This window comes from Felis catus, chromosome F2 (assembly GCF_018350175.1).
Source record: "Felis catus isolate Fca126 chromosome F2, F.catus_Fca126_mat1.0, whole genome shotgun sequence".
In the NCBI taxonomy this organism is placed as follows: Eukaryota; Metazoa; Chordata; class Mammalia; order Carnivora; family Felidae; genus Felis; species Felis catus.
The window spans coordinates 6,484,237-6,508,463 of record NC_058385.1 but is presented as its reverse complement, the minus strand read 5'-3'; the positions used below and the strand labels follow the sequence as shown (position 1 = coordinate 6,508,463).

Sequence of the window (24,227 nt, the reverse complement as noted above, 5' to 3'; positions counted from 1 at the left end):
AGTACTTTTGAGGCTTGTTCAATGTCCCTAAGTTTTCCCCCTAATGCGAAAATGCAAAACGTAGAAATGGTGGATACCATTAAGGAACCTTAAGGAAACTTAAGTTAGATCCTCTGACTTCATTTCCTATAGGAGATTGTCTTTAATTGAAGTTTTGGTCTGTCTTTCTAACGTTTTTTTCTTAAGAGTGCACAATTTTGGGGGCGCCTGGGTGGCTCAGTCAGTTGAGCGTCTAACTTAGGCTCAGGTCATGATCTCGCGGTCCATGAGTTCGAGCCCCACGTCGGGCCCTGTGCTGACAGCTCAGAGCCTGGAGCCTCCTTTGGATTCTGTGTCTCCTTCTCTCTCTGCCCCCACCCCTCCACTCTCTGTCTCTCTCGCTCTCAAAAATAAATAAACATTAAAAAAAATTTTTAAAACGGGTGCACACTTCTTCTAAGAAATAACATTGCTAGAGGTTGAACGTCACATAGAAACTTTCATATAAACTACAAAAACGCAGTCAGACTTCATTCACACTTACATTTAGGTTGTAGATGAGAGGTAGGCAAACATTTTCCAGAAAGGACTGGAGGGTGAATATTGTAGCCTTTGCCCGCCATTTCGTCTCTAAAGCAACCGCTTAGCTCTGCTTCCATTAGCACAAAAGCAGTCACGGACATCACATAACTGAACGAGTACGGCCGAGTTCCCATAAAACTTCACGGACGTTAAAATTCAAATTTCAGAATATTTTCACGTGTCACGACACATTACTCTTCTTCCGATTTTTTTCCTCCAACAGTTAAAAAGTGTGAACATTGAACCTCTGGGCCAGTGAACACATCTAGCTGCTGGGAGGGTGGTGTCCCCACAGAGGGTATGGAGGCCCCATGCCCCTTCCCCATGCCTTGCCCTCCACATCTCTTGCGCTTGGCTGTTGCTGACTTACTGACCTCCGCTGAGCAAGAAGGAATGCTACTAGCAGACTGCCTTGGATTTGAACTGTAACTCTTCCTGAGTCCCCAGCCTGCCAGCCTAGCCCTGCAAGAGTCTGGATGTGCCAAGTTTCCACCATCGTGTGAGCCATTTCCCCAAAATAAGTCCCTCTCCCTCTCTCTCTCTCTCCATATATATCGATATATGGATATATATGGATATATATGGAATATATATACAGAAAATAAAAATATCGCATTTTTATTTATTTTTTAAATGTTTATTTTTGAGAGAGAGCGACAGAGCAGGGGAGGGGCAGACAGAGATGGAGGGGCAGAGAAAGAAAGAGAGAGAATCCCAAGCAGGCTCCATACTGTCAGTGCAGAGCCTGACGCGGGGCTCAAACCCACGAACCATGAGATCATGACATGAACTGAGATCAAGAGTCAGACACTCAACTAACAGCCACCCAGATGCCCCAGGATGAATAAATGATTTTTTTAAACGTAAAAACCATATTTAGGGGCGCCTGGGTGGTTCAGTCAGTTGGGCGTCCGACTTTGGCTCAGGTCATGATCTCACGGTCCATGAGTTTGAGCCCCGCGTCGGGCTCTGTGCTGACAGCTCAGAGCCTGGAGCCTGCTTCAGATTCTGTGTCTCCCTCTCTCTGACCCTCCCCTGTTCATGCTCTGTCTCTCCCTGTCTCAAAAATAAATAAATGTTAAAAAAATAAATAAAAAAACAAACAAACCGTATTTAGCGTGCAGGCCATACAAAAACAGGCAGCAGTCTAGATCTGGCCCGTGTGCCTTAGTTTGCTGACCTGTGTGGTAAATATATAGAAACTCTTCGTAGATTGTTTACAGTTTTAGAAAAGAAAAGTCCAGACCGATTCTAGGGCAGTGACATCCCATTGATTATGCCAAAGAATTTCCCACCATAGCCTTATGAGAATTTAGTATGCTGTAGCAAAGCAAGCTACGTATCATGAAGAGCCTACCAAATTTACATTTCTGCCTCTGGCCCAGGCCAATCCTTTCATTTCAAAACACATTAATCCAACCGCCTACTTGCCGCCACAGTTGGACCTCTGTAGACATCTCAGGCTTTAGGATCTAAAATGGACTCTTGTGTCTCCTCTCCTGCCCCCTCTGTTTCCTCTCCCACCTTCTCCAAGTCCATACATGGTGCCCCTATTCACCCATATCCGAGGAACCACCTCGATTCCTCTCTCTGCTGCTTACTCATTGGCCAGGTTGCCAGATCTCCAGAGTAGACATCGGGTCTACTCACCTTTCTCCAATTCCACTGCCCACCCGGCCCAGGTGGGCATCATATTTTGTGTGGGACACTACAATGACCCCCAATCCACCCCCTTCTACTTTACCCCCCTACCCCCCCAGATTTTCCATTACAGTGGTAAGAGCTGAGTAGGTGCAGTAGAGACCATATGGCCCACAATGTCTAAAACATCTACTGATTACAACAGAATCCACAATTTTGTGAGCCCCCTCCTGTGGTCTTCAGTGGCAATCTATGACACTAGAAGGAAATCTAAACTCCTTATCAGAGCCTACTTTTTCCACTTATGGCTTCCAACGAATCCAGAGTTTCCCCGTCGTCTACATGAGCAAATGGAGTTGTCATCACATCTTACGTGTAATTTGTGAAATGATTCCATGGAGATTTCCAGATCCCATCTTATCAAGGGGGAAAGTCAGACTCAGAGAGCTTCTGTGATGTGCCCAACTTCCCAAGTCAGCCCCCAAAGAGACTGGGGTCTAGATCATGAAGAGACTGGGGTGTAGATCAGGAAGAGACTGGGGTCTAGATCATGAAGAGACTGGGGTGTAGATCAGGAAGAGACTGGGGTCTAGATCAGGAAGAGACTGGGGTGTAGATCAGGAAGAGACTAGGGTCTAGATCATAGAGACTGGGGTCTAGATCATGAAGAGACTGGGGTCTAGATCATGAAGAGACTGGGGTGTAGATCAGGAAGAGACTGGGGTCTAGATCATGAAGAGACTGGGGTCTAGATCATAGAGAGACTGGGGTCTAGATCATGAAGAGACTGGGGTCTAGATCATAGACTGGGGTGTAGATCATGAAGAGACTGGGGTCTAGATCATGAAGAGACTGGGGTCTAGATCATGAAGAGACTGGGGTGTAGATCAGGAAGAGACTGGGGTCTAGATCAGGAAGAGACTGGGGTGTAGATCAGGAAGAGACTGGGGTCTAGATCAGGAAGAGACTGGGGTGTAGATCATAAAGAGACTAGGGTCTAGATCATAGAGAGACTGGGGTCTAGATCATGAAGAGACTGGGGTCTAGATCATAGAGAGACTGGGGTCTAGATCATGAAGAGACTGGGGTCTAGATCAGGAAGAGACTGGGGTCTAGATCAGGAAGAGACTGGGGTCTAGATCATTCGGCTGGAGGCTCAGATCCATCCACCCCACAGTGCCTTGGTCTTCACACCACACCTGGGCCTGGGCCACAGCTAGACGGATTCGGGTTATTTTTGGAGTAAATGCCTCTGGAGTCCTTTTTCTCAGCAGGGCTGCTTCAGGTGGAATGGAAACTCCAGTGTACTCCCTTGGGCCCATACTCCCTCAGTGTCCCCAGGACAGTCTCCGGGGGCTGAGCTGACGGAACGTTTTTGTCTGCTGTTCCTGGGGTGTGTGGGGGAGAATCTCTGTTCCTCAAGGTTCTGGTTTTCTACAGTGTGTGCCAAAATAGCTACTGAATGTTAGGTTCCCATCCCCCCTTGGCAGGAAGTGTTAAATAGCTAGATATATTGAACAAACATCTAAAACCGAGAAAATTGCAAAGAACCAAAATATTTAATCGTTATGCATTTTGGCCTATCTGTAGAGCACCATGGCTAATTTGATAATCTTTTTTGTGAGACAAATAGGCAGTTAGATACAGAGATCCAGAAATGAAACCCCCATCCTAAGGGACGCATACAAAGACTCAGAGAAGACCAGTTTCCATTATGGAAATATAATCTATTTGCATCTCCTGATTCTCAGAATAGAGTTATTTTATTTTTAAAAAATTTTTTTAAATGTTTATTATTTTTAAAATTTTTTAATTCTTTATTTTTGAGAGAGCGAGAGAGAGCGCGTGCCGGGGAGGAATAGAGAGAGAGGGAGACACAGAATTCGAAGCAGTCTCCAGGCTCCGAGCTGCCAGCACAGAGCCCGACGAAGGGCTCAAACTCACCAACCATGAGATCATGACCTGAGCCGGAGTCGGACGCTAAACCAACTGAGCTACCCAGGCACTGCATCATAATACACACACACACACACACACACACACACACACACACACACACAAATATATGTATATAATATATACACGTATAATATGTGTATATAATATATACATACATATTTTTTTCACGGGTGGAACTTTTTTTCTTAATTTATTTTTTAAGAGACATCCGAATTAGCATATACTGCCACAATGATTTCAGGAGTAGGTTTCTTAATGCCCCTTCCCCATTTAGCCCATCCCCCCTCCCACAACCCCTCCAGCAACACTCCGTTTGTTTTCTATATTTAAGAGTCTCTTATGTTTTGTTCCTTTCCCTGTTTTTATATTATTTTAGCTTTCCTTCCCTTATGTTCATCTGTTTTGTCTCTGAAAGTCCTCCTATGAGTGAAGTCATAATGATATTTGTCTTCCTCTGACTAATTTCGCTTAACATAATACCCTCCAGTTCCAACCACGTAGTTGCAAATGGCAAGATTTCATTCTTTTTGATTGTCGAGTAACACTCCATTGTATATATATATATACCACATCTTCTTTATCCACAGAATACATATATTTTAAACAAATATATGCTCTATGTAAATTAGTATTTATAGTTTTAATACCTGCATGATTTGGAACATGTGACTGAAAGATACAGAAAAGAAATAGTCTTTTGTTTCGTTTATGACGTTTGTTTAACGTGCCCAGGTGAGTTCTTCACTTTATTAGATTTTGCAGAATTTTACCTTTTTGCCTCTTTGTACCCTTTCATCCACCCTCCTTTAACCTGAATTTATTCACCAAGTTCTGGTCAGGATATTCAGATGTTTTTGTTACTCAGTCCTTCATTTCCCCAAAGAATAATAGCACAGTCTAACAAGTCACCTAAAGGGCCAGAAGTGACTTGCCTTCTTTTTAAATAATTTTTTAAAATGTTTATTTATTTTTGAGAGAGAGAGAGAGCAAGAGAGCGTGCACGGACACACACACATTAGTGGGGAAGGGGCAGAGAGAGAGGGAGACAGAGAATCCAAAGCAGGCTCCATGCGCAAAGCGCTATGTGGGGCTTGAACCCACGAACTGGGAGATCATGACCTGATCCAAAGTTGGCCTCTCAACCAACTGAGCCACCCAGTGGCCCATGACTCAACTTGGTTAGCAAAGCCTTCTCTCTGGTAGGAATTAGATAAATTCCAGTTTGTTGCATGACCAGATCCTACACTTCTTGTGCCTTGACTGACACCTGCCCTCACACTGGAAGGACAGCAGTCTCCTCGGAACGTGGAGGCCAGACCACTCTCACTGCGCTGAGGAAGTTAAAGACTGAGACAGGCCTGCGGCCTCAGGGACACAGACCTGAGGTGCCATCCTGCTTGCTCTGGTCAGGGGAGCCCTGTGTATCCCAGAAGCACCCATCTGCCTCCAGGCATACTATTTTCATCTCCTATTTAAAGATTAAGAAAGAATTCTGTCCACGTTTATTTAGTTTTTTGAGAGAGAGAGAACGCATGTGTGTGCAAGTGGGGGAGGGACAGAGAGACAGGGAGACACATGATCTGAAGCAGGCTCCACCCAGGTTCTGAGCTGTCAGCACAGAGCCTGACCTGGGGCTTGAACCCACGGACCGTGAGATCATGACCTGAGCTGAAGTCGGATGCCCAACCGACTGAGCCACCCAGGCGCCCCTCATCTTCTATTTAGGGCAGAATCTAATTGTTTTCATGTACTAGTACAGTCTTTTTTAAAAGAAACAGATGCATAAGTCAAAATAAAAGTGCAGCTCGGTAACAGAAAATTTAATATGAAGATTAATTGTATTTAAATCATTCATGAGGATAATGTTAAAATTACTCCTAGCCCCCACACAGACTCTCCTCTGCAAAAATAAACCAGCTGTCCTTTCCAGAGAATACTGGCAGACTTCTTAAAGTATTCTTAATATTGTTTTCTTATTGGCAACATCTTGTAATAAACCCTACTGGATATGACACCAAGTAGTCAGATGTGGGTTTTAAGGAGAGATTTTACTTTGGATTATAATTCTCTGTTACTAAATTTTGTTTGTTTATTTTGTGGTCTACAAAAGATAAAAGTGTTGGCAAAATAGGAATTCATAAGCTTATTTAGTTATATTTTCACAGATATTAAGACATAAGCATAGGCCTTTTATATTAAAAAACCTTTCAGAACCTTGTTTAAATGGTAGAAATCTTAGAATCTGTACCAGATATAAATATTATCAAAATATGAGTGTTTAAAATCAAATTATTCAGGAGTACCTGGGTGACTCAGTCGGTTGCTGGCTCAGCTGACTTCGGCGCAGGTCATGATCTCATGGTTCATGAGTTCGAGCCCCACATTGGGCTCTCTGCTGTCAGCACAGAGCCCACTTCAGATCCTCTGTCTCGCTCTCTCTCTGCCCTTCCCTCCCGCTTTCACTCCCTCTCCCTCTCTCTCTCTCTCTCTCTCAAAAATAAACATTTAGAAAAATAAATAAAATCAAATTATCCATGTTCAGGGGCCTAAAATAATGACGGATAAATACTATAGGAATACTGATAACAGGTTCCATTTACTGAATACTCTCTTGAATGCTTTTTGCTGTACATTTCTTACCAGAAAGTAAGTGTAATTATCCATGCTATATATATTCAGAATTAGAGGTTCAGAAAACTGAGTAAAGTCAAGATTCAAACTGAGCTTTCTTTCATCCCAATGCTCATGCGTTTTATATCACATGACTGCAATATGAAACGTGAAGAGTTGCAGGGATTCTAACATATTTCTTTTCCGTCTAACATTTTTAAGCTCATGAAGCATACAGGACACTTTATAGTTGTGAATGGCAAGATTTTTAACGTTCACTTTCTGAATTACATTGGAAACAAATGTAATAGAAAGATACAAATGTGATCCAAAAGTAAAAAGAAGAAAAAGAAAGAAATGAAAAAGAAAGAAAAGAAAAGAAAAAAAGAAAAAAGGAAAAGAAACTTAATCGGGGAAAAACATTTTCAAGAAAAAAGGCAACAGGTCAGGGCAGACCGCTGTTCCTCTGCACCAACGAAAAACGTCAGGTAAGTAACTAGAATCACATTTTTCTAAAGACATCAGAGAGCCATGGAAGCAAAAAGATTGAATGAGCTAAGGTTTCTGAGAGGCAGAGCTCTTGGAAAAGTGTTTTTCCCCACTGAGGGCACTTGCCCCCTGGAGGCGGGGGATGAGACTATATAATGGGACACCGTAAGGTCAAGTGGAAGACCCAGTGTCTGTCTGTAACAAGGTCTCCTCAAACACACGGCTGGCCTTCTCAAGACATCTACCCAATGTGCAAGTCAGCCGGGGAAGGTGGGGGCAGAAAGCCAGCTCAAAACCTCTGGAGGGGGCAATGGATGTCTCAGTCTTTCAAGACCCAGGACATAGAAACCCACTAGGCTCTGACTCTGGAGCCCAGGAGGAAATACCCGAGGAATGGGGGAAAGCCAGAGGTTACCTACATCTTATTGAAATTGCATCTGTCCCCAACTTATCTCAATACCTGTTAGTAGTCAAGTGGTGAAGCCCCTCATCCTCCCAGAGGAAATCCCTCCAAGGGAGATTGCCGGCTGGTGGATGCTATGACTCAACCTACACAGTCTCTTCATATGCAATGTGCACCTACAATAAAAACTGGGGGGAATGTGTAGAGACAGAAAAATGTGACAGAAGAAGCAAATAACAGATACAGGCTCACAAACGCTATCAATATTGGATTGAGTAGCCAAGAATCAGATGGACAGAAATGATGGGGGGTTTCACTGGAGAATTTAAGTGTATTGAAAAGAATCAATTGGACATACTGCTTTGAGAACAAAACACTTTCTGAAATTAACAACTCCCAAATGGTTTGACAAAAGACTGGGCACAGCAGAAGACAGGCTCAGTAAACTAAAACAAGGTCAAAAGAAAATATTCAAATTGAAGGAGAGAACGACAGACCAAAAATAAAAAAGAAAAGAAAGAAGGAAGGAAAATGGATGCAACAGAACATCAAATAAGACACACAAGGGAAGAAAGGGAAAATCTAACATGTATGGTTTGAGTCCCAGAAGCAGGAGAGAAGGAAACAGGTAAGAAGCAAAATCTGAAAGATGCTGAGTGAAAAATTTCCAAAATTCATGAAAGATATCAATCTACAGATATAAGAAAATGAGGGAGTTGAATGCAGGATAAATATAAAACCACACCACCTTTATTCTAACTGTGGCAAGCCAAAACCAAAGAGAAAAACTGTAAGTCAGCCAGAGGAAAAAGTCATGTTGCCTTTGGAGAAGCAGGACCTTACAACAAAAACTATAGAAGACAACAGATAATGGTGGGAGATTGTAAAGGCAAGGCACAGCCTGGGATGTGACGTACACGTAGACACATGCACATTTTTGACTTATATCCAGAATATATAAAGATCTCTCTTTTTTTTCAAAGTAGTTTTCATGCCCAGGGTGGAGCCCAACACAGGGCTTGAACTCACGACCCTGAGATCAAGACCCTGAGACCAAGACCTGAGCTGAGATCAAGAGTCAGATGCTTAACCGACTAAGCCACCCAGGTGCCCCAGAATGTATAAAGAACTCTTATGGATCAAAAAGAAGACAGACAACACAACGGAAGAACGGGTCAAAGGCTTGTAGAGGCAGTTTACAATAGATGACATATGAACGGCCAACAAAAAGATGGTCAACATCATTAGTAATCGGGGGAATACGAACTACAACCACAGTGAATTACCACGACACTGCCACCAGGATGACCGAATTACAGGGGTGGACGACACTAAGTGCTGGTGAGGATGGGGTGTAAATTGGCTTGGGGTGTAAAACGGTTTGAAAAACTGATAGTATCTAGTATCTAAACATATACTGGATCCATTATCTGGCGGTCTCACTCCTGGGCATCCAATGGAAACAGGGCTTAGGTTTGTCAAAAGACATGAATAAGAATATTAATATTAGCATTATTCTCAATAGCCCCACACTAGAAAACAACTCAAATGTCCTTCAAAAGTGAAACAGTTAAACGAACTGTGTTGTGTTAACACAAAGGAACACTGGGCAGCATTGAAAAATCACGAGTCACAATACGCAACAATGAGCGAATCTCAAAAAAAAAAAAAAAAGCTGAGTTAAAGAACCAGATGCAAAGATTACGTACTATGTAATTCCATATGAAGTTCAAAAAAAAAAAAAGGCTCAGCTAATACAGCTGACCCTTAAACAACATGCGGGTTGGGGTGCTGACCGCCCCCATACGGTTGAAAATCTGCCTATAATTTTTGACTCTCCCTCAAACTTCACAGCGTCCTGTTGACTGGCTGCCTCACCAACAGCATAAACAGTCTATTAACACATATTTTGTATGTTATACACACTATATACTGTATTCTTACAATAGAGTAAGCTAGAGAAAAGAAAACATTACTAAGAAAATCATAAGAGGGGCGCCTGGGTGGCTCAGTCGGTTAAGTGTCTGACTTTGGCTCAGATCATGATCTCATGGTCTGTGGGTTCGAGCCCTGCGTCGGGCTCTGTGCTGACGGCTCAGAGCCTGGAGCCTGCTTCTGATTCTGTCTCCCTCTCTCTCTATCCCTCCCCGACCAGTGCTCTGTCTCTGTCTCTAAAGAATAAATAAGTGTAAAAAAAAAAAATTTAAAAAAAAAAAAAAGAAAACCGTAAGAGAAAATACTTTTAGAGTACTATCCTGTATCAAAAAAAAAAAAAAAAAAAAATCCATGTGTAAGTTGACCTAAGCAGTTCAAACCCACTGTTCAGGGGTCAGCTGTATATGGTTTGAGAACTTAAAAGAGCCGTTGGTTACCTGTGGGAGTAAAGACTGGGAGGCAGCAAGAGGGGGCCTTATGGATAGCTAAAATTATCCTGTACCTTGACCTAAAGCAGTGGGGAGTGATCTTGCCCCCAGAAAACATTTAGCAATGTCTGGAGACATTTGTCATTGTCCCATCGAGGGAAGGGTGCTATCGGCATCTAGGGGTAGAGGGCAGGGATACTGCTCAACACCCTACAATGCACAGGACAGTCTCCCAAACAGGGAGGTAGTCAATCCAAAATGTCAGTGATGCTAAGGTGGAGAAAGGCTGGTGTAGATAGTTACATGGCGGTATGCTCACGTAAGGTTTATTAAGTTGTACATTTAAGATGTGCACACGGGGCGCCTGGGTGGCGCAGTCGGTTGAGCGTCCGACTTCAGCCAGGTCACGATCTCGCGGTCCTTGAGTTCGAGCCCCACGTCAGGCTCTGGGCTGATGGCTCAGAGCCTGGAGCCTGTTTCCGATTCTGTGTCTCCCTCTCTCTCTGCCCCTCCCCCGTTCATGCTCTGTCTCTCTCTGTCCCAAAAATAAATAAACGTTGAAAAAAAAATTAAAAAAAAAAAAAGATGTGCACACTTTACTGTAACTTATGACTCAAATAAACAAAGGTAAAAGCAATAACAAATGTCACAAAAGTATATTTAGCTCCTTACTGAAATTTAGCAAACTTCTGTAGAAACTTTGTTTCAGTGTTATAAACAGTCTAACTCAATAGCGTCCTAATGACCTGCATTTGCCAGGAATTACATTAAGTGAGAACTCTTTTTGTACCGTTCCCATTAAATACCCAGAAGCATCTATACACTCCTATATAGGAGAAGACATATGAATTAGTATCTGGGTTATTGCTAGGAATGGATTAGAGATATAATAAAGGTCCAGTTAAAATCTTGGATTGGGAGTAACCTGTTCTGCGAGTGTTCTGCAAGACGAGCAAACATTTCTAATAAATTTTAAGTTGATAAACGAGAGACGTCTAGCAATACGAGTAGTATGCGATGCTGAATGCCACGTGATCACAAGTGAACCAATGGTTCTTCTCTCCCTCCCTCCCTCCCTCCCTCTCATACTGCAGGATTGTGCGTGATCATCAATGCAATGCCACATTTCCACAAAATCCTCAAAAGGAGGCAAAAGCAAGTGTCATTGGACAGGTTCCTTGTTAAAATTGCATAAAACAAGAAAGATTCCATTGAGCCAATAGATAGCAGTGATTCCATTATGATAGTGGAAGTTGTCCTACACGGTAATGATCCTCTCTCTTGTCTCCCTCATATCAGTCACAAGGGTCTTCAAAGGTAAGTGGAGGTTAATTTGCTTTTCTTTATATTTTGTATTTTCTTTATTATTTGTATTATATTATGATATCGTAATCATTTTTTTAAAAATTTTAATATTTAATCTTGAGAGAGAGAGAGGGAGAGTGAGAGAGCGCGCGAGCATGCGGGGCAGGGGCAGACAGAGGGAGACACAGAATCCGAAGCAGGCTCCAGACTCAGCTGAGAGCATACAGCCTGACATGGGACTCAAACTCATGAACTGCGAGATCATGACCTGAGGCGAAGTGGGGTGCTTAACCGACTGAGCCACCCAGGCGCCCCTGTAATCATTTTTACATGATTATTTTGGGGTTGTGGAATGAATCATGTGAGTTTCCATTATTTCTTATGGAGAAATCCTCTTTGATACACAAGTGCTTTGGATTACAAGCATAAAACCGGAATGAATCATGCTCGCAAGCCAAGGTTTTACTGTATATGGTATAAAGTCCACACTTTTGGGATTTTCTTGGAGCCGTCAGAAGATAACAGAAAAACAAACGTGTCCTTTTAAGCAGTAGTCTAAGCTTGGTTCCAAAGGTAATAACTTATCACTGATTACCAAGAAATTAAGAAATCTACTGGTACCTTAAGTCTCATTCTTACTCCGCCCTGAGATGTAAAATTCATTTGCAAAGGTGGGTAAGGCATACGATGCCTCATGCTTTCCGCTGTCTTGCCATAAATGCAACAGCTCTGTAAGTTTCTGTTGGTCTAGCCAGCCAGCCCTAGAAGGGTGACAAGTGCTAGGTGTTGCCAGCCTCAGAACTGCACCACAAACCTGTGTTCTAGCTCTTGAGCAGATACTGCTCAGGTAGCGTTAGAGGCGATGGGCACCTAACGGAGATAAACCAGACAACAAAGGATACTCCTCTACTTCACTGCTGGGTGACTAACAACCCGCTGCTGGGTTGTAACCCAGGACCTCGGGGAGTCAAACTGCTAAGTAACCGCATGAGATGCCATTGTCTAAAATCCAAATGCTAACTGTATTTCAAAAGGGTTCTACAGTTTAGCATAGAGTTAAATAATTAGTAGAAATTGAGCACTTCCAAACCAGAACAGTTAACTGGCTTTAAAAAAAAAAATCAGTGAAATAATCGAAGTAAAACATCACTGCTGGGCAACAGGGCTGATGATGCCTACTTCACAAATGAGTCCCCATGCAAATAGCTAGAATCTAATCAGCCGGATTTGAATCAGGGTGATTTCTTCTATGACTCCGTAACATATACTATCACTTCATGCTTTCACTCATATCACACTCGCGTGTGAATGGCTGCTGCAAAAGCTTATTCAATTGTACTACGAACTGACTCACCCATGCAGGGTTGTCTAAACTCTCGAGCTGCTCAAGGTAAAATTCAGGGACCATCTCGATAGCACCGGGTAGTCAATGACTCACACATTATACTAAAGGCTAAGCTCTGACTCAGAGTGAACCCTGTTAGTTGCTGACTGACACCATACGTAGTTGAATAGAAGAAGGTCACATTGTGAGTCACCTGGTGGTGCACCAAAAACCAACCTGAAATATTCCCAATTGGATAGTGATTCACATTATAATCAGATCGGGACTTGACTTAACACATGTGATTTCAAAACTCAGTTCTGCTGAACTGGCTTGGGAGACTGCTACAAGGTCACTCCCTACTTAATGCCCTGTATTTCTGTCTAAGAATACACGGTAGGGGAGGTGTACAGAAGTGCAAAGTCAAGGGTAAAATATCCAGTTCGCGCACTGGAAAGAACCATGGTCTCCCTCTGCGAGGATGCAAGCACAGTTCCCAGAAGGGCCTTCTTCGGAAGACACATCGTTCTTATAATCTTAAATGACTCTGCAGGGCCAGATGCTTCCTTGAAAGGTTCTGCCATAGAATTCCTAAACTGTTCTGTGAGGGCTGGGCCTTGAGGCCACCAGCTGCATCTGTCCATGGAAGGTGAATGTCATTAGTCATTAGACTGCCACATGCAGAAATGAAAGAACTGTAGGATTTGGGGATTGATATTCAGGTGCCTGGAATGGAAGTCATTTAAAAGTGACTGCATTAAAATCAGAAAGCTTTTTTTCTCTTTCATTCTTGCTTGTCCACAAAGTCTGGAACAATAAAACCTCCTTGCTATGTAATTTTGAAGGCCTTTCCTAAAAAGCTCTCTTAAGTCAGCAGGAGGGGAGATTTTAAGAATTTACAAAAAGCTCAGAAGTGATTTCTAAGGTAAAACTGCTCCAAGGGATTAACAGAACATACAACCAAACGCAGACTTCGGTGGGACCCTGGATTCCAATGCTGGCTCTCCCTCTAGCTTGATCTGTGATCTCAGTCTACCTTAGGTAAGTTAGGAGGGTCTACCTTCCGCTGTGAGAGACCATAATCAAGCTGCGGGACACGAAGAGCCAAATTACTGCCCGGTCTTTCTTGTGTTGTATATAACACATGGCTTCTAGTTTCCTATTTGTTAAAGGTTCATAAATCTGTAGCAAATAGGAAAACATCAGCCTGGTTATGTAGGAGCCCTAAGGAGCGGGTCAGGAGACCTAACTCTAATCATATTTGGGGCCTTATTTATTTATTTATTTATTTATTTATTTATTTATTTATTTATTTTGGGGGGCCCTATTTATTTTTAAAAAAAATTTTTTTTCAACGTTTATTTATTTTTTGGGACAGAGAGAGACAGAGCATGAACGGGGGAGGGGCAGAGAGAGAGGGAGACACAGAATCGGAAACAGGCTCCAGGCTCTGAGCCATCAACCCAGAGCCCAACGCGGGGCTCGAACTCCCGGACCGCGAGATCGTGACCTGGCTGAAGTCGGACGCTTAACCGACTGCACCACCCAGGCGCCCCTTGGGGAGCCCTATTTAACTGGAGATCTTCAGTAAGGAACTCTACCCTCTCTGAATGTTTCCTCAGCTGTAAAGTGAAGGAATCTGACTTTTATCATTCTAGGTATTTTTTCTTTCTTTCCTCTTAAAGTGATCTCTGTGACCAATCTGGGGCTCAAACTCACAACCCAGAGATCAAGAGTTGCATGCTCTAGGGACTGAACCAGCCAGATGCCCCTATCTTTCTATATTCTTTTTGGCTAAAATGTTTATAATCTCATCTTAGAGGAGTCAGCATTTCTAGCTCCCAAGGTAAGTTTCCAGATGCTCTTATATATAATTGACCCGGTGCAATATTTTAAGGCAGACATTGGATTTTCTGTATATACTATGACCTAACGTGTAGGTTTTATACCTACCTGTTTTACAAAGTGAAGTATTTTGAAGGTTAGAGATAATTTTCTTAAAATGCTGTTTGAAATGTGTATGCAAATATTTCATAATTATTTGACATAGAGTCGAGATGATGTAGAAATGCATTGTATCTAACATTTACATATCAACATAGAAAATATTTACTGTTGGGGCGCCTGGGTGGCGCAGCCGGTTAAGCGTCCGACTTCAGCCAGGTCACGATCTCGCGGTCCGTGAGTTCCAGCCCCGTGTTGGGCTCTGGGCTGATGGCTCAGAGCCTGGAGCCTGTTTCCGACTCTGTGTCTCCCTCTCTCTCTGCCCCTCCCCCGTTCATGCTCTGTCTCTCTCTGTCCCAAAAATAAATAAACGTTGAAAAAAAAATTTTAAAAAGAAAATATTTACTGTTTTTCTAATTTTGGTGATGGATATCTTCTACTTTATTACAGCATACCAAAAAAATGCATTTTGTTCCTGATCTTTTTCTATACTGTTTTGAAGGCGACTTAGCCAATTTAGCATAAATACAGTAACAGTAATAACAGCTTTTGTTTGGCATGTGGCAGAGCTCTAATGTATTAATTTACAGAATGTTGGCAGCTGCCCTATGAGGTAGAGCTTTTTTCTTATCCTCATACTAAGACGATAAAACAAAGGCACTAAACGTTAAGTAACTTGCCTGAGGTCACACACAGAGGCTGGAATTTGAATTCGAGTTTCAGAGCTCAGGACTCAGACCTATCGGGCAATAGGGCCTCTCATACGCATTACTCAAACGAGATACAAAAGATGCCACCTACTGAGAAGATAGGATGAGGCACAGCAGAGGTTATGAACAAAAATTAGGTTAGGAGCAAAACCAAGAATTTCCAGAGAGTCATGTCATTACAAACGTCCTTGCCAAGTCTGGGGAGGAAATCAGTTCATTTCTTGAACTCAGGACCCTTGTTTAGTCAATTCCATAATCTGGAACCACTAGAAGTAAACTGAAGCCAAGCCACGCAAGGGCCCTGGGCCCCGGAGGAGGGGGACAGACCCAAGTGGGGTGAATGGAGACTGGTGCAGGAGCTCAGGCTCTCCCCATACTCCAGGGGCAATACGGAACCAAGAGGGCGGGTGACTGCTTCTGCCAGGCTGTGGACGACAGGAGTCCAGCCCGCACACAAGGCGCCGGGCGCGGTTGGGACGCCCAGCCAACTCCAGCCAGTCCGCCCGGTTGGGACAGCCGGGGTCCAAAGGCGCGACGGGCCTCCGCCGGATTCGGAGAAGCAAAGCAAGGCAGGCGAGAGTTCCCCTCGAGCGCGCTCCTTCTCCGGGACGGAAACCATTCACGTTCACTCCTCTAACCTGGCGGCCGCGGGCGCAGCAGCTGCAGCAGCAGCAGCACGCCGGGTTCCCAGCCCGCGCCCCCGCTCCGGCTTCGAGCACCATCCACCGCCGCGTCCCGCCCGCTGCTCGGGTCGCGCGCAGGGCCTGGCCGCCCGCCGGGATCTTCCTCTGAAACTCGCGAGTCCGGAAAACCCACTCCCGTCTCCGAGCGCCGCCTCCACCGGGGCCCTCCCCGCCCACTCACCCCCACGCGGGGTGGGCGGGTCGCCGAGCGCAAACCCCCCCGGGGCGCACCGTTTCCCGCCCACTCCCCGGACGCCGCGCACGCAGACCCCGCCCGAAAACGCCCACCCGCTCGCGGCTCGCAGCCCCCTCCGAGGCCCCTCCCCCGCCCACTCCCCACAGCTGGGGGAGGGGAGTCGCCAAGCACACAGACCCCCCCCCCCACCCCGCCCCATGTCTCCCGGTGCCCTCCTGCCGGCGCGAGGCCCCTCCTCGGTCCCCGGCGCGCGCACGCCCCCTTCCAGTGCCCGCAGCCGGGGCGCCCCGACTCGCTCCAACTTACCGAGCGCAGCTCCGAGAGTGCGGAAGACCCAACCGCCAGGGTTTGCTCCAGAAAAACACCCGCGGTGCCCGCACCTTAACCGCCGTGGCCAAGGCTGGGGGCACAGTTCAGTCCATTCCGTTTTCAAGAGCTTAAGCGCAGACCCTCCAGGGTCCGGCTTCCCGCGCCCACCTGCCGGGTCCCCCGCCTGAGTTGCGCTTTTCCTAAAGGGAGGCTCTGCGAGTCAGGGAGTGTCTCCTCTTCCTTCCCACCTGCGCTCCAGCTGCCCGCCTCCAGCGCCCGGCCGCTTCCTCGCCCTTCTCCCTACCGGTGAGAACGCCGACGTTTCCACCGCCTGGAGTTCCCCACAGCTACTTCGGGGCTCAGTACGCATTTCAGGCTTCAAAGGCCACCCTCCCGCGTCCTCTACCCACTCACTGACCTCAGGCCACGGAGGTTGAGTCGTGCGGACGCCCGGGTGGACCCGGCAGAAACTGATCCTGGGGGCTGGACGCCCCCCTGGGGACCCAGGCACACCCTCAGTCCATACACCCCCACGGTACGCACTGACCAACCTACGCGGCTGGACCCGCGGATGAGGCGACCGCTCCGCTCCCGCCACCGCGGCGACAACGAGGGCTCCGGGCCCTGCGTGCGCGCCCCGCTCCGCCCCGGCCACTTCCCACCCCGAGGCCTTAGGGTGAGTCCGAGAGGGGGCAGGGGGGCTGGGGATGCGGGGTACTCACGCTTCCACCGTCCGCGCGGCCAGCCGGAGGGGAAGCTCCGGCCAGCTCGCCTCCGTCGGCCGTGCGCATGCGTCCCGCGTGTGCCTTATTTCTTATCACAATACCAACTGGTGGCTTTACTACGCCCGCGGTCGCTCTCCCCGGTTTTCCTCTTCCTCCGGCTCGGTCTTTCCTCTCGCCGCCTTCTCCCTCCCTCAAGCTCCCTCCGCTCTGCCTCCTCCCCGCCCCCTCACTCCCTCCTCCCGGGCCGGGCTATCCCGGTCTCGCCTCCCTCTGGCGGCGGCGCGCTCCACTGCGGCGGGGGTCCGGGGGTCGCCCCAGGCTCCAAGCCGGACCCAATCCGCGGCGGGACTGTAGCCCCCTCCTCCGGCCCGGGATTAGGCAGAATCGAGGGTGTGGGCGCGGAGCCGGGCGAGCGCGGAGGTCGTCTGCAAACCCCCCCTCTGCGCTCCCTCCGCTTCGGCGCGCGGGGGCCGAGCGAGACTCCGCTGTGCCGGAATGCTTGCTCAGACCTTGTGAATGAAGGAGGGCGGAGGGAGGTGCGAGTGTGAGTGTGCGGGGGGTGCGCCCCGAGCGGAGGGGGTGCTCACGCCGTGGACTCCCCCGCCTCTGGAGGGCAGCCCCCTACCTTCTCTCTTTCCCCGGGCTTCTCCTAGCTCTGCCCTCCCCCTTCCCCCCGTGCAGCTTCGTCCCACCCCCGTGCAGCTTCAGCCTCTGCTGGTCCCTCTCTGGAAAGGGGTTCCACGCCCTCTTCCTGCCGCCGATGCCGGACGCCCCACCGGGGTGGGGGTGGGGAGGTGGGGGCTGGCTGGCTCCGGATTCCGGATCCCGCTGAGACCCCAGGCTCCTGCCTTCCGTCCCCAGGGGCTCCGAAGTCTGGGGGTAGGGAGAGCCCTAGAAGGGGGGGTGGGGGTGGGGAACGCTGCCGCCCAGCTCTGCGGGCACAGAGCATCGAGTGTCCCTATACACCCCGCCGCGTGCCCTCGGGAGCGAGGCGCAGGCGGAGGCCGGAGCCCTGCGCCGGAGCTCGGAGGGCTAAACTGAAGCTGGAAGCTGACCTGACACAAAAATAACATCACGTCATTTCCTCCCCGGCCTCCAGAGCTTGCAGACGCTGAGGGCAGGGGAGTGGGAGCGCGAGGTGGGGGCGGAGGCGCGTCGGGGGTAGGCTTGGAGGAAGGGGGTTGAGCGACGCGCTGAGAGCGAGAGTTTGAGAAGCAGGCTCAGGAAGGGCGAGGGCTCCCTCCCGCTTGCATTGACACTGGAAGGAAATGGTCCAGGGAAAAGTAGCTTCGAGGGTCTACTACGGAAAGGGGGTGTCAGGCGAGGCACCGGCGCCTTTTCCTTGAACGTGCTCAGGCCTCTCGACCTTACCACCCAAACTCTCTGTCCCGCGCCCCCCTGCCCCTTGCTGGCCAGAGCCCCTGCTGGCCGGCCTTGGAGTGGGTCAGTGGGGGTTGGAAGGAGCAGGGGATGCTGGCGTCCCAGTGAGGCCGGGGGTGGGGCATGGGTGGAGACATTGGTACTCACGGGCATGGGCGAGCTCTGCCCCGCGCAGGCATCCTCTTCCTTGGGCAGGCGTCCCCCTGGGGGCCTAGGCAGTGCCAGAGCTGCCCGGAGCAGGAGCGAGAGGCGGCCTGGCCGCTCCCCGTGCCCCCGCGAGAGCCCAGCCGCCGGCAGGGCGCAAGCGGGAAGCAGGAGGGAGAAGTCCGGGTGCCGCTGGGGAGCCCCAGAAGGGGGTCGCTGGAGAAGGTGAGAGAAGAATCGCGCGAGGCCAGAGAGCGTGCTAAAAAGCAGGTTGAGCAGCTTCGGGGCAGCGGGCGCGTCTGAGAGCTGTGCAGGGCCGGCGGCAGGAAGAGCAGAAAGTAGGGGGAGAGAAACAAAACCAACACGCCATTAGTGTTGGGTCCAGCTACAGACTGAAAATGTGCTTTTAGTGCCATTTCTACAGCATTTAGAGGCTGTACATTGGGGTGCAAGAGAAGGTCGGCGAGAGCAAAAGGAAAGGCCTTTGGTTAGATTGTCCTTCCCCTTTCTCTCCTTACCCGCCTTTCTTCTTCCTCTCCCCTTGCCCTTTCTAACTTGGCTCCCCTTTGTCGTTCTTGGACCAGCTTCAATAACAACCTGGAGCTTGTTGGAAATACAGAATCTGGGACCCTGTCCTGAATATTGCATCAGAATCTGAATGTTAACATTCCCAGGAGTTTCGTGTGCACCTTAAGTATGAGATGCCTCTGTGTTCATATCTCTTGGTTCTTTAGAATCTCCTATGAATGCAATTCTCCTAGTTCACTTAAAAATTTTTTTTAATGTTTTATTTATTTTTGAGACAGAACATGAGCCGGGGAGGGGCAGAGAGAGAGAGCAAGACAGAATCCGAAGCAGGCTCCAGGCTCGGAGCTGTGGGCACAGAGCCCGACGTGGGGCTCAAACTCACCAAACGTGAGATCATGACTGAGCCAAAGTCGGACGCTTAACTGACTGAGCCAAATCGGACGCTTAACCGACTGAGCCACCCAGGCGCCCCACTCCTAGTTCACTTTCGCAACTCTCGCTCTCTTTCCCTCTCACCTTTCCCACCTCCCAAGGTGCCTGGAGCTCTTCCTGCTGGAGGCACAGAAGTTGGACTTGGTTACTACTAACCAAGTGTCTAGAGAGGTGTCTGGGGAGAATTGGGTAGTGGCAGAAGACTGAGGGATCCCAGACCCTGGCCGAGTGGAAGACAGGGCTGGCTCATTTGACTTTGGTCATGCTGGTGAGAGTGGGTGGGATACCAGGACTGTTTTGGGGGCTCATGAGGGCACAGTATGCAGGGCCCCTTTCTGCACCCTTATGTATCCATCTTATTCTCAGGAACGCAGGCCTTTCCACCTTCCACTTCTTGCTTAGGATATCTACAAGGCCAGTGTGAAGGTAAAATTATTGTTACTATTTTCTTTGAAAGTAGAGGCAAGCATTCATTTAGAAGTCAGAAGCCCAGGGTTCTAGATTCAGCCTTGCAACTAACACCACGGCTAACCTTGGGAAAGTCTCTTTATTCTTTGAATTTTTCTGCTTCACTTGTGAAGTAAAGGGGTTGAAGTCAGTGGTTTTTTAAGGTCACCTGCCTAGTCAGACTCTCATTTTTGAGCTCTTAGAGCTTCTTGGTCCACTAACATTGAGTGAAGTTGCGGTCCAGAACCTAACTCAGCCAATCCAAACAGCCCCCTCAAGCAAAACAAAAAGACAGTTTAATCTGTTTGTGAAAAACAAGAGTGGTGGTTGCCAAGAAAAGTGAAGATGGAGGCGAGAGGCAGCGAATAGAAGTGACTGGGTGGCGAGGCGCGGGAGGGGACTAGGCTAGTGGGCGGGAAGGGAGGGAGTCCCAAGGGCGCGGCGGCCGCTCTCCAGGGTCCTGAAGGCGGGAGCGGCCGCGGGCGGCCTCGTGGGCTCGGCGAGGATCGCCCCCCCACCCCCACCCCCGCTTTGTAGTTGCCAGGCCCGGCATGTTTTCTTTGGGCGGTGGAAGTCTTGTGGGAAGCGACTGTCGGGAGGGAGGAGGGAAACCTAGCAACCTATTCTCATTCATGAGACCCTTTCTTGGAAGCCGCCGAGCTTGTTGGCTGATTTGTCTTTCGGTCGTTTGTATGCGCTCGGGGAGAGAGTGAAGCTTGGTTTGCATTTCCGAGTAAGTTCACACTGTGTCGCTTCCCTTATTACCTTTTCCTGGAGAATGGGGTCTTTCTCCTAGTATTCTCATTGTCCCCGTTCGTTGCTGCTCCCCCCTCCCCCGCTTTCTGGCATCGTGCGTTTATTTTAGGGGTTGGAGCTGGGAGCCCCGGAGGCTTCTGGAGCAGCGCCAACAGCTCACTCGAGGCTGGGGGAAATGAGAGATTTGGAAAACGCTCAGAGCCGCCGGCCTTGCCTTGGCGCCCAGCATTCGTCATTCAGGGGAGGAGGGCAGAGGACGAACCCCTTGGTCTGGGGGCCCAGTCGGCGCCAAGTGAGCTCAGACGCTGCCGCCAGCTGGACCTGGGCGGGTCTCAGCTAACTTCGCGCGCACCTGCCAGTTACGGCCGGCCGGTGGCCGGCCGTGGCAGTGTATGCCTCCCGCGCTCAGCTGGATGGCAGCAGAAACCTAACCGGAGGAGGGCACAGGGTCCTGAAGGACCCTGTGCAAAGGAAGCCAAGAAAGAACCGGGTCGGTCCCTGGTTACCCAGAGCTTGAGTAAGCCCACCCGCGACCTTTCCCGACCCACCTTCACTTGGGGGCTTGAACTGAGTTTAAGCTGCTGAAAATGAGCAGCAGGCACGCTTCTGCGACGCATGCCCCACGCCTAGGGGCCTGAAGGAAGCCTCCTGGGACATCCACGGGTCCCAGAATTTCTGTCTCAAGTTCATATTTTCATTTTTTTTTTTAATTTTTTTTTTCAACGTTTATTTATTTTTGGGACAGAGAGAGACAGAGCATGAACGGGGGAGGGGCAGAGAGAGAGGGAGACACAGAATCGGAAACAGGCTCCAGGCTCTGAGCCATCAGCCCAGAGCCCGACACGGGGCTCGAACTCACGGACCGCGAGATCGTGACCTGGCTGAAGTCGGACGCTTAACCGACTGCGCCACCCAGGCGCCCCTCAAGTTCATATTTTCAAATGGTCTTGTGAGAATGTCTGAACCTGTAACCTGACCCTTCCCTCTTCTCCCCTTCCAAGTCCTTCTTCTTGGGTCGTTTGCACACACACACCCCCCCCCCCCCCCCCCACGTTCGCTTCATTAGGCATTTTGCTTCGGTCCTTTGCTTCAAGACAGAGACGCTTGTGAGGGAAAATAGTGGAAATGTTCAGGCAGAATAAAAGTCTGAAACTCAGCCCCAGAAACACAAAGCCCGGCTCCACTGCTCCTTTGGAGACATTCAGCTTTTACCCTTCCCTGCACTGGTCTTTTCTCTCAGGATCAGCAGCCTGCCCTCCAATGCTGGCTGGTGTCTGGAGTCACAGGGAGTCTGGGGAGGGACCGCTGGCTTCTCCAACAAGCAGGGATGTGAAGCATGATAGGTGTAGGGTGCTGAAATCTGACTTCCTCTGGCCCTCCTGGCAAGGACAGAGCTCTGGGAGTATTAGTGTAGCCACAAAATTCGATCTGAGACAAGTTATCTGAGGAAAGACCTTCACCTGCCCGCAGTACTCTCGAGATCCCTGTCTTCCTGTTAGGCCAGATTCTAGATGACAGTCAGACGATTTCACTAATATTAGCCGCAAAATGGAATCATCTTGGAATCTGTATTCTTGGAAGCACTGCTCCTTAGGGATCCAAAAGACTTAGGGAATACTTTATGAAGATCGAATGTCCATTTCCCTAATTAATCATATTGGCTATTGAACCATGTCGAGGAAAACATCACCACATCCAAATCAATATATGCAAAGTGTCATCCCTTTAGAAGGCAAATTGAAAATTTTTATTCACCCCTAAATAGCATCGTTTCATAAAAGAAACATCCATGGCAAGATTAAACTCCTTTTAACGAAAAATTTCTGAGAGGCTTCAGAATAAAAATCACAGTTAGAATGCAATTTGAAATTGATTTAGTTTTATAAGATGACCTATTTTTTCCCCCTGGATTCTTTTTTTTCTCTTCAAAATTCTGTTTTGGTGTGGTTTGACCATATTATGTATTTTTATTTTACGCTATTTGGAGAGACAGTTCCTCCACTTGGATCCAAGAATCTAATTGACAGTGATTTAAAGCTATAATGGCAAGTCTTTGCTTGTGCTGACTACAAACCATGCAGATTGGAAAATGGCAAGATATAAGATAGACAGATCATGGATATTAAAGTCACAGGTTAATATGAATTTGAGGCCAACCAAACTGTTAATAACATGTTTCTATTAGGGTTCACTTCAAATCTCAGTGTTCCTAGTGAAAGTACAACTGTTAAAAAGAATATCCCTGTAGCTCATAATTAGCTCTGACTTCATACATTCTTTTAATAACTTTTTAAGTGGATCTATGCTTAGGGCTTCTATGGAGGTGTTATAAGTAAGTGTCATATAATGGAACATTGATAGTGACGAAGGCGGGGCTAGGAACAGAAGTGGAGGGGACCAGAAATGAGGACTACTTAGGTGACATGGATGTCTGGGGAAGGGACTTACTGCAGATTCTGTCTGCTCAGTTCCTTCAGAGACACCTGGGCCCTCTGCCTCCCGCTGATGGTGTCAACCACAGGAGGAGCTTAGGATAGGAGGTGGGTCTTTATTTGAATATACAGTGTATCCATATATTTATTGGCATTATATGCAAAGCTGAACTCTTGATTTTCCCCTCCAAACTTTCTTCTCCATCTCCGTGAATGGCAACTTGATCATTTTCGTTTAGGTCGAAAACATTGGAGTATCCCTGACTTCTCTCTCTCTTTCATACACTTCAGCAAACTCCCAACTGCTTCTTATATTCGTAGCTATCACTCTGTGTTGTAGGCTGAATTGGGTCTCCTCCCAAAATCGTATGTTGAAGTTCTGAACCCAGTACCCCAGAGTATGACCTTGTTTAAAAATAGGGTGGTAGCAGATATAATTAGTTAAGAGGAGGCATGTTAGAATGGCGTAGGCCCCTAACCCAGTATGACTGGTGTAAAATAAAAGGCAGAAATTTGGACAGAGACACACACACACACAGGGAGAATTCCACGTGAAAACGAAAGTAGAGATCAGGGTGATGCATCTACAAGCCAAGGAATGCCAAAGATTGCCAGCAAACCATCAGAAACGAGGAAGAGGCATGGAACAGATTCTCTCTCAGAAGAAATCTGGCCACAAGACTGAAACACAGAAACCCTTCCTCAGTTTCCAGCCTGTTGGCCTGCTCTGCGGATTTCAGACTTGCCAGCCAACACAACTGAATGAGTCAATTCCTTAAGATAAATCTCCCTCTCCCTCTCCCTCTCCCTCTCCTCCTCCTTCTCCCTTTCTCCTCCCTCCCCTCCCCCCTTCTCCCTGTCTCATAATCTACCTATCACCTATATA

The 24,227-nt window shown here is 47.9% G+C and overlaps 1 protein-coding gene across 4 annotated transcripts in view; it reads right to left on the bottom strand.

The window, feature by feature from the left end:
- RGS20 (regulator of G protein signaling 20) overlaps positions 1-24,227 on the bottom strand; it is an 87,573-nt gene that overhangs the window by 41,672 nt on the left and 21,674 nt on the right. For 2 of the 4 annotated variants that reach the window (XM_045050262.1, XM_045050266.1), the window contains one exon: positions 18,750-19,052. In XM_045050262.1, the coding sequence (XP_044906197.1) occupies positions 18,750-19,052 (303 nt within the window). Of the gene's footprint in view, positions 1-17,219; positions 17,835-18,749; positions 19,053-24,227 lie in introns of those variants that run through there. The other 2 variants (XM_045050263.1, XM_045050264.1) reach the window with 2 other exon arrangements.